General features: G+C 29.2%; 1 protein-coding gene across 1 annotated transcript; it reads right to left on the reverse strand.

Moving 5' to 3' along the window:
* Positions 1–2698: 2698 nt before the first annotated feature.
* LOC143072934 (protein FAM219A-like) lies at positions 2699–11390 on the reverse strand. Its single transcript, XM_076248105.1, has 5 exons — positions 11197–11390; positions 8970–9045; positions 7001–7073; positions 4050–4130; positions 2699–3416 (listed from the first exon to the last, which is right to left on the reverse strand). The coding sequence occupies exons 1-5, from the start codon at positions 11269–11271 to the stop codon at positions 3224–3226; spliced, it is 498 nt and encodes a 165-aa protein (XP_076104220.1). The 5' UTR covers positions 11272–11390; the 3' UTR covers positions 2699–3223.
* Between the last annotated feature and the right edge of the window lie 2 nt (positions 11391–11392).

An 11392-nucleotide genomic window follows, 5' to 3' on the forward strand; every position in this document is an offset into this window, starting at 1 on the left:
ATATGATTAGCAGAAGATAACTTTAAATAAAATAAAAGAAACTTCCAATGGTTCTAACTGCCATTTGAGAGTCACTCTCTGTAAATATCAAAGGACATAAAAAATTTGGAAATGGGTGGATTCAGATTTTCACAAACTTTCAGAAAATGGTAATATATTGCAACAGTTCATAAAAAAAAAATTTACTCCAAAATAATATTTGGTTGCCATGGTAGCTATCATTGAAGATTTTACCCTATTCATAATAAATTGTCAAATATAATCACATTTATGAAATGATATATTTTCTTTTTAAAAACCATGAAATAAAACAATGAACAAAAATATGAAATGTTACAACTAAGATATATAATTGCACGAATGACCCTAAAAACCATTGCAAAACTTCATATATATTGCATGTTATCTCTAATTTAGTATATCATTATCAAGGCTAACAAATTTAATGTCAATAATACATCATCTATGGTAGACACCGACCACAATCACAAGTTTAAAGTACATCATCAAATCATTAATTACATTTAAGTCAAAAATGTCTATATTTGTACTACAGTGGCTTCATTATTATTTGTTGGGTACCAGTTTTCAAGGTTTTTGTGGGAACAGTTGAACCACGAATTCAAATGTTTAACAAACTGCAAATTTTCTATAGAGTTATATGCATAATTTGGCAAAACCACAGAATTAAATATCCACAAAATGCAGGTTTTCATCAATTCACAGAATTGGTACCCATGTAAATAATAGTATCCTCAGTTATTAGTTTAAAATAGATCAATCTATGAATACAGCTTTAATAAAAAAAAAAAAACATGGAAAAGGTTCTTTAGAAAGTGAACATAATTTTACTCAATGATCAAGGAAAGATAACCCTCAGTATTATAGCATATCTGTCATTTATGTCTTAAAAGAATTTCTACTGTCAACTTAAATACAAAGAAATCTACAGCTGATAAAAAAAATGTGGGAGTATATGCATCTTACATTAATCATTGTCTGAATTTATCAATTGAACTGTATGGAATAATTTTTGACATGAAATTTAGTATCTTCTAAAAGCCTTTAGAATCTCATTTCTTATTCCAAAGGTCAAACTCAAAATCTGTTTATTCTCAGCATTACTATGTACACTTTTGATTTCTACTTATATCTACAGAAAGCACCTTTTAACATTGATTATTATTTTTTTCCCAATATCATTAACAGAAGAGAAAGACCTGACAAATGAATTACTATCATAATTGTTATCAATATTTGTATATTCATTGAAGATGCATGTAACATACCTGACCATGTGACCAATTATAACGATAAATTGTAAATAAATGTACAAACATTATGTTACTTCAGTAAGCTTTGGATTTAAAAAACCTTTTAAAAAAATTCTAAATTAAATCAAGTTAAATATGTGTAAAATTCATTAAACTTCCATTATTTAAGTGAAGGTAATATTTGATAAAACAAAAAATGTGATCTGCGAATTAAATGGATTTCACAGTATGTATTATACTGTAACATTGTAACAAGAAGTTAGACTTGGAAAAAAATAATCTTTTCATAAAAACATTGCTATTATATAACAGAATAAAGAATCAGCTGTATTCAACAAAACATAAGATTTCATATAATATCAACAAACTATACAACTCAAAAGAAAACAAAACAGAATAATATCAATATAAATAATATATAAGAAAAAGAACTGTCATAATAAACTTCAGAAAGACTGGATTTCAGAAATGTGTATAATACTATATGTATATTTCTAGGATTTCAATAGATTAAATTGCCATAAAATATTGAACAGTGTAACTTCAATTTACGAAAAACACTCAGGAAAAATAAAGAGTGAATTTGAAAACTTAAAAAATTGTCCCTTAATTATCTAATTCATTCTGATAATGTTATTTAAACCAAAATGCATTATAACATAGGCTGCTCATATTGATCTAGGAATCTAAAGCTAAGTTGACCTTGATACTGGATTGTTTGGCAGATAGTTTAGCTGATATTGATAATGATCCTATATCTACATACTTAATAAATATTTTGTCAAGTTATATTAATTTAATGACAATATAGAATGTATATGCTTTAAAATGTTTGTTCACTGAAAACGGTGAAACATCAGAGTTATTGTTCTACTTTTTTAGTTTTTTTTGTTTTTCTGCCTTTGATGTATTAATTAACACTTCCATAAGCAACATTCTGTCAGGATTGTTCAATAAAAACAAATATGGGACACAGGCAAGGATTTTTTTCTCTTGAAAAACTCATCTATTGGCAAGTGGCAATTATTTTCAAAAACTGAAATCATAAATCTACCTCTATGTCTATACTTAGCTACTGAATGATCAAAGAGAATTCCCTGTGTACTATGTTTGTTTTTAATGGAACCGTACTAACAAAAACTGTTTAACATTGCCATATATCCACATACACATTCAGATCATCTAATACAAATATACAAAAATACACAATATTACAAATTTTTGATCATACCATAAAATCTTATATCAGTTAATGATCAATACCGGTAGTTATAACATTGGTACTTTTTAGGGGGACCTTAATAATATACAAATAAAATACAGCATCTACTGGAATGTAAGCAAAACATCTATATAAAATAAAATAAAAATAAAATATCAATTATGCGTGAAAAATATCTATAACAAGAACACGTGCAAATTATAACAATGCAAAACTAATTGCTACCAGAAACACCTAAAGGATGTTCCATTCACTAAAAATAATGGAAGATCATATTTTATCACCTAGCCTATTTTAACGGAGTATTTTAATGTATTATAACCGTGTGTAGAATTAAACCAGATGTAAGTTAGAGTGTTATATTTTATATTATTGCAATAGTGCAGTATAACAATTAACTTTCCTTACAACAAAAAAACTACCTCCAATAAAAAAAATAAATTAAACAAAACTTTATGATAAAGCTAGCTTATGCATTTACTACTCAATTTTAGCTGCACGCAAAAAAAATAATAGCTGGTCATTTAACAATACTGTCAGTTTTTTGTAAATATCATTTTACTACAAAGTTCAATTTTACTTGAGTTAATTTTTGTTTATGAAAATGTTTCATGATCAGTCGCCAACAATCTTTACCTTCAGTTACAACAATAGACTGGAAATTCTATTGTAAACGGACAAATAACCTATAAGATTTTAATTTAATTTTTTAACAAAAGCTGTAATATCATTGCATAACACATGATCCTTGGTAGTTAGGACAACAAATACAACGTTCATTTAAGGGTCGTGGGGGTATTAAATCAAGATCTTCATCATCAGGTTCCAGATCTAAATTGTAGCCATCTTTAATCAATTGCTGAGCTATTTCTTTAGTTGCAGCTTTGGCAAACATTGGAGATTCAAAATCATCATCTTCACTGAAAAACAAGTAAATTATCTTGAAATGCAAGATATTTAACATCAAAACAGAGAATTATTCTAATTTAGAGTGAAAAATTATAACTCATTAATGATGCCCTGCTTTAAGTCTTTGGTTAACAAGAAGTTGATGAACGCTTGATTTTTCACCCATCACAAGGTCAAACATGGTCACATGAACCTGATTAAGCTCAATTCCAAATTTCAGATTTTTATTTCCTGAGAAATATGTTACACAAAATTTAATGGCCATTTAATATGGATGAGAATACATAAGTATTTGGCAAACAGTAATTTGACAAGGAAAGAATTTAATATTGCATTCATCATATGAATCACAATACCAAATTAGTAAATAAAACCCTAAGAAAATTACTGACTTATGGCAGAAAAATTGGCAATTATAGTCATTTTTTATATACAAGTCAAAAGCACCTTGGCACTTGCCAGATTCAAACTAACAACATCAGTTTTGACAAAGTAATCACTCCAGATACATACTAAGACCACTCTGCTTCAAAAATGGACATGACCAAATTATGCATGCATTGAAATCAGCTTTCTAGGAAAAATTACATCAAATTAATATAAAAAACAAAATAATAGTTCAGTGATTTTTATATTAACCTTACCTATCATCTGACACGATAGCAACTAGCGGCTGATTGTCATGTTCATTGGCAAGTAAGTCTTGTTTACTGGGTACACTTAATCTGAAAAAACACAATAAAAATCTGTTCTGCAAACATTGTTTAAAATGTCAAGACATGTACAATTCTATTATAATTTTTTAGGTCAATAGGCTATAGTTCTATCAAAGTTTTTCAACAGTAAATTGATCAAAATGTATGAAACTCATCAATGTAGGTCTACCCCTGGTACACACAAATCAAAGAGCAGAAAGCTCTGAGGGATACGATTGCCATTGTTTTCATTGACACATGTATAGCAGTTCTGCCAACTTTTCATAGACATGATAAAGCAAAAGCGTGAGATTTGGCCAAAATTGAAAAGATCAAAGAGAAAAAACCAATAGATCAAAGGATAATGCCGCAAAAAAGCATGAACATGCGCGAGTCTCACGCATTTTTGGCAGCCCAAGTATAGCTGGATAGTATTATTTTCAAAACTAATTCAACTGCACATGTAAAATGTAATTTTCGTAATCTGAATAGTTACTCAACTTTAAAAATAGCCAATAACGGATACAAGTGTATGAGCAATGTACTAATTGTGTTTTATTTTTGTACTATCAATTTCAAGTTTACTTTCCACAGCAGTCACTGAGAGTGAGAGAAGGTATTTCACTTCGTATCTTATCACCGTTAATTCTAGGAGGAACCCCATTTCTAACTCTTTAAATATTTAATTTCCTTTGTCAGTGGGTCAGTGGGCATGACGCCTTTCCGTACACACTCCTCTGTTTGAATTTGCGATCGTTTTTAATATAATACGATGCTTAATGACATCTAACGAGTTAATTTTTCTCAACGAGTCGTATCAAATTTTGATTTTGACATTAAGTTACTTACGGAAGGGAGACAACTCGAAACGATAATATGGAAGACAGCAATTTGGCTGAAGGGGTGTTGTAGTTACACCTTAATGATGTGGACTTCATTTATTTTAACTTAAACGATGCATATGATTTAAAATTATGCAACACAATAACCCTCAATAGCAGACAGACATAGAAAGGATCTGATGAGTTTCAAATTAATCAATGGCGTGGGGAATCCAGAGCAACCATTCAATCAGATACCCCTTGAAGTCAAGAAAACTATATGCATGCACATAATTACATAAAGAAACCCTAGGCTTGTGATTTGGAACAAGAACCTTTATTAAATGATAAATAAACAGCATAGTTGGTTCTCCATTTCTTTATGAGAGTACAATATCAAATATCAGTTTCATAACGGTGACATATTAGAAAAACTCCACTTCAGTTCTTATATGACAGAAATAAATTTATCAGAATTTAGAGAACTCTCGCATTTTATCAAAACTGGGAAATTCCCTATGACTTGTTTCTAAATTTATAAAAACACTAAATATAAATACTGCTTAATTCTGATTTTCTGTGTTGTTAAAAACATGCATATAAGTCAAGGGAAATATCAAACATGAAGATTATGAGAAGAACATAAAAGGAAAGTTGTTTAAGTTCAATCCTTTTGTTTGCTTTTACCTTTTAAAGCAAAGACAATCATAAGAATCTGAGATGTTCCTTAATATTTAGAAAAAAACGGTTGACGTGAGGGCATGGTATAAGTCTACAGATTGCTTGAAAGCAATAATATCCCAAAAAATCAGTTCAATATAAATGTACCAGTATACAGGCAGTAGAAATAAGTCTGCATATATTTTGAAAGAATGGAATGATAATAGGATGGAATAATCAAGAGAACAAACAAAAGTAAAATTATTTTCAATACTAATTTAGTGGTTTCATTATGCGGATTAAAATTGAAAAACATGCACAATGGATAAAATTGACATCCTGATTTATGGCAAACAATTTACCAAAATATTTTTAAACTGTATATACATTGTAGGTAATCTATTAAATATTATCAATATTATTATGCTTAAATATTGATTTCCAACATTTTTATAATTTATGCTTGCATACATTGTATATTGTAGCTGTAAAGATACAGACCAAAAAAGTGTAGAGGAAAAATTAAACATTATGGCTTTTTAAGCTTGCAGTAGTACTAATATATATAGCTAAATTATGGATTGAGACTGAAAGCTAATATTTTTATTTAAATTTTATTTATTGCATAACTTTTTGGGGGGAGTTTTTACAAGAACTGTTATATTTGTGTTTGTGTAAAATCACTATATCATAATTTTGAATAGTATTTATTGAGGGTGGTAAAGGGTTATTTTCTTGCAACATGTTTTGCAATTTTTATTTCATGTGCAGTTGAGAAAAAGGTTCGTTCTTCACCGTGTTTAGTGAAATCCGTAAAAGATCAATGTGCAAGAACTTTTTATTTGTTTGTTCATTGTGAAATGGCATTTTTATTTCGTGTTCTTCTGTGCATATACACCCCTCTTTATTAGCAAACCCAGTAAAAGTTATACTCAGTGCAAAAAGTGAACTAATCTATCTAATTTGTTTTTAACAATTGAATTGGGCACTCACTGATTATCTCCCTTAGGGACGACATCAAAAGTTCAATGTAGGATAAAAAACTTAATTCACATAGTTTTTTCACTGACCCCCCCCACCCCCCTCTTAACTTAAGTTGGGAAAAATTGATTTACCAATAGGGATATATGTAAAAATCGATTTTAGATATACAAAACTTGCAGAATTTTAACCCCCCACCCCCAAACTATTTGATTTAAGTTTTTTATCCTACATCAATCTTTTGATGTCGTCCCTTACAGCAAGTAAAATAAGATCCCATATTTCAAAGTTAAAAAATATTTCCACTGAAATTACAAATGCTTAAATATCATTTGCAAGATGAAATCTAAGAAGCTTATAATTCTGAATATGCTTATTCAAATATCTTGAATACAATGTAAATGGACCCTTTATTAGCATGTATGCTTGACAAATTACCTGTTTCTTGAAAGCAGATATTTTTTTGGCTGTTGATTCACAACTCTGTTTTTACTTGCTGCCCTATGTTTATCTGCAATAAAGCAAGAAAGAAATGTTAAGAGTTTTCATAATATCTTTTCTGCTACATGTAACATTTATCAACAGTTCTGGCAATATAAAAATTTAAAAACAGAGGATTAAAACCCCTAAAGCAATAGGCAAAGCCTTTTCCTACTGTGCATTTCTGATTGGCATTCACAGTTTGTTTGATAAAGATCTAGTATCTTCAATCTCTTTTAAATACATTTTTATGGATTGTATTCACTATATATGAACATGCTTTTTTATGGATTGTATTCACTATATATGGACATGCTTTTTTATGGATTGTATACACTATATATGGACATGCTTTTCTATGGATTGTATTCACTATATATAGACATGTTTTTATGGATTGTATTCACTATATATGGACATGCTTTTTTATGGATTGTATTCACTATATAATTATATGGACATGCTTTTTTATGGATTGTATCTACTATATATGGACATGCTTTTTTATGGATTGTATTCACTATATATGGACTTGCTTTTTTCAACCATCAGTAGATTTTTCATGAATCTATTGTTATCTTTCTATTTAAATGACAGTCCGCCTCTTATCCACAGCTTTTTAATGCAAATACCAGCCACTAACATTTAACTGAGCATACATATAATACACAATCTTTGATACATAACAAGGAATAGAAAGGAATGTTACTTGCAATAAATGTGTTAAGGTAGATACATGTACATGGTATACCGCCATCTTGCATTGTACAATCACAGTAAAAAATCGGTCAAGTTATTTGCCTAAATCTGTAAATTTGGCGACAGATTTGCAATTTAAAGGATAGACTGTTAAATAATATTAAGAAAACTTGGTAATTTACTGTATAATAGAAAATATTTAAACAATTATCATTTGTTTTGCTTTTACAATATTTTTTTTCAAATGAGCCATTTAAGGGAAGATAACTCTTTTAGTAAAAAATTTATACTGGACTGATAGGGAAATTTTTTCTTTTTACTTGTAGCAAGAAAACAAGGCTGGTGACACCATTTTTTCTTTTTATTTTCTTTAGATATATTACAAAACCTATCTTTTCACAATTTAGTTCAAAATTCTATCTCATAGATTATTTTTTATGCACACAAATGTATTTTTCCATAAACAATCTAACCAAATTTAGGCAATTTTCAAGACTCATAGCTAAAAAAAATAGCCCGGTGACCCATACTTTTTATTATATTTTTGAAAAGAGCATAGTAAAATCTTCATTTTGGCTAAGTATAAGAAAAATTCTGTCTCAAAAAATATTTACTTATGATCTACCTTAAACATCAATAAGGGTTGTCTAAATCAAAGGACCACATAGGCAATCATGAAGAAAATTAGGGAACATACAAAATTTAAAGTTACATCAGGAATTCTACCGTGTGGACTGGAGGCCTGCATAACACAAAATATACATTACAAGTACACTATACATGTACATAATGGGAAATGGAAATTAAATTATGTATCTAATCCTATGTTTATTTGGCTCTTCAGTTGTGCTCAAGGCCAAAATATTTTAAATAAATGCATCAATGATGCTTTTTAGTTTTCTTTGAAAAGAAAATTACGCTTGGTTAAAGAAAAGATAAACATGATAAATGATTCTTTTGTATAAAATTAATTACATGTTAAAGAGTGTAATTTTAAGAAAAATCTGTCATGAAAATGCTGACTGCACAAAATGCCCCTTTCATTGGATTATGCACTGTTTTAAGATTCCATCTCCTCTAATTTAAAAGCAAAACCTACATCATGTACATGTATAGCACAAAAATCAATGTTAACGTCTGCACACAGAGGACAAGGATAACAGCATCATACCATTATATGAACAATAATAGACATCCATGAATAATTTTGAAAGGTGTAAACGCTTACTTATTTTCTTCTGTAGATCAAGAGTTTTCTTCTGTGATGACTGGACTCCATTCTGTTGACTAAAAGTATTTCTATTCTGCAAAAGAAAATAGCTTATACATATTAACCTATATTACATGTAAATTTGGAATCTCTACTTACATTTTCATTATAATGGAGAGTTGTCTCAATCAAAATCATGATTGATCAAATTTATTTAATTGACAAGAGTTTATAGTTTGATCTGTATAAGTATTATTTGATATTCAAATAATTGATTGTTATATTTTATTCAGGTAACTTGAGGAAAGTTCCATTATTTCTCTTTTCTCTATGTTATTTTTCGTACTATCAAATATATTTTTTAAATTTGATAATCTTTTTAATTCATGATCATGAACAGAATGAGTTATGTTTTGAAATTGGCAAATCATACCACATCCATGACATCTGCATATTTGTATATATATATTTAAAGAAATCTTAAAATAAAATTTTCAAAAAATATTCAAATACTCGTTAGAGCAACTTAGGAAGACATAAAAAAATCAATGAAGGATAAAAAACTTTATTCAAATAGTTTGGGGTGGGGGTCAAAAATGCTGCAAGTTTTGTTTAAATGACATCGATTTTATATATATCCTTATTGGTCAATCAATTTTTCCCAAATTAAGTTAAGAGGGGGTTAGGTGGGTCAGTGAAAAAACTATATGAATTAAGTTTTTTATCCTACATTGAACTTTTGATGTCGTCCCTTACTGTCCACTGGTTATATTATTATGACTTGTCCACACCTGCGACATTACGGGTCCATGACTGAACTAATATTAAAAGTATTTAATTATATGTATAAATGCAATATCAATAAACTGCTTTGCTGAGTGCAGCTGGATACACCTGCAGAGGTCCAACCCTGAACAGTTGGGACAAGAATTGACACAATATTCAAGTTTGATACAGGTCTGAATTTGGATTTAAATTAAATATTTGACACGCATGTATTCTACATCGTTCTAGGTTTCTAAATAAATGTAGTCAAAGAACTTGAAATGAATTGTATTTATATTTATTTAAAGATTTCTTGCTGTTGTGCAATACACTGTGCTGTTGCACAATACTTAGTTAATCTGTTGTCAGACTATAAACAAATAAAGTTCAATAACTTTTCACTGTTATATCAGAAATTAAAAAAAAAACAAACTTAACATTGCTTAAGGGAGATTTTCTTCATAGATAAAAATCAGCCATCAAAGTTTAAAGAAAACTGCTCTAAGCACTTAAAAGGATATTGTCTGAAAACTTTAAAAATCACCTCTTTTTGAAAGAATATAAATCTTATAATTCGGAAACTTAAAATTTCTTAAACTCAACTATATACATGTATATAAATAATTTACCAAAGTTTCATTAAAAATGCTAAAAACATTTTTGAGTTATTGCTCTATAACTGGAAAAAAACCCTTTTTGTAATTAATAAAACCCCATAAATCAGAAACGTATTTTTAGTCTATAATTTATAAAAATCAAAAGGGTGCTCATGTCTATAAAATTAAATAATTCAATAGGGTTCTTGCAAAATGCTGAAATTATTTTTGAGTTATTGTCTGAAAACTGGAAAATCACCCGTTTTAATAAATAAAACTCCAAAACTCTGAAACAGTAATTTCCAATTTTATAAAAAACAAAAGGGAGCTCACTTCAATAGATATAAACAATTCACTTAAGTTTCATGCATATATTACAGTTCTGCCAACTTTTCACTTTTCTCACAGAGATCAAAGAGACAAAACAATAGATCAAATGAAATTGCCGCCAAAAAAGCATTAACATGCGCGAGTCTCACACCAAGGATTTGTATATACAAATCCTTGCTCACACTAAATGCATGAGATTTGGCAGCCCTGATATTGGACTTTTTTGGTTAAAGTGTTTTTGTGTTAATGTCTGACATGTTGACGACAGACCAACAGACAGTCAACAGCATACATGTACCATGTAAGGGACCCAGGGCAAACAGACCCTATACCCCTGGTAGTATAGAAATTCATAAATATTTATGTATTACAGCTCATTAGTAGATCTATATTTTTATTCCTTATTGGGGCAGCATTGACTTGAATACCAGTAATGCGATCGCCAAGTTTATGTCTACCGTTAATAGTGATGTAAACAGACAAGCCACAACTAGCAGAAGCCCTGAAAAGGTATGAAAAGTTTTTTGAGACGACATATGTTTGAAAATACAAACTGCTGCGGAATCTGTGTTAAGTGCTTGAGACGATTTTTGGTCACTATCAAATCCGCTATCTTCCATCCCGTCCATTCTAAATTTTAACCATCTGTTTTGGGATAGAAGCTCATATTGTGGATGAACGTCGGCAAAAATCAGAAGTGTTGATATTTTTATTTCTTCTTAGCAGAACCGGAAGTCTCAAACAAAACGT

This window comes from Mytilus galloprovincialis, chromosome 4 (genome assembly GCF_965363235.1).
Source record: "Mytilus galloprovincialis chromosome 4, xbMytGall1.hap1.1, whole genome shotgun sequence".
In the NCBI taxonomy this organism is placed as follows: Eukaryota; Metazoa; Mollusca; class Bivalvia; order Mytilida; family Mytilidae; genus Mytilus; species Mytilus galloprovincialis.

Excerpts from the sequence above, each read along its gene's own strand:
- LOC143072934 (XM_076248105.1), bottom strand. The coding sequence starts at position 11,271 with ATGGACGGGATGGAAGATAGCGGATTTGATAGTGACCAAAAATCGTCT. Across the intron at positions 9,046-11,196 it reads TTAACACAGATTCCGCAGCA|AATAGAAATACTTTTAGTCA; the intron begins GTTTGTATTTTC and ends TTTCTTTTGCAG. Across the intron at positions 3,417-4,049 it reads GCTATCGTGTCAGATGATAG|TGAAGATGATGATTTTGAAT; the intron begins GTAAGGTTAATA and ends CTTGTTTTTCAG.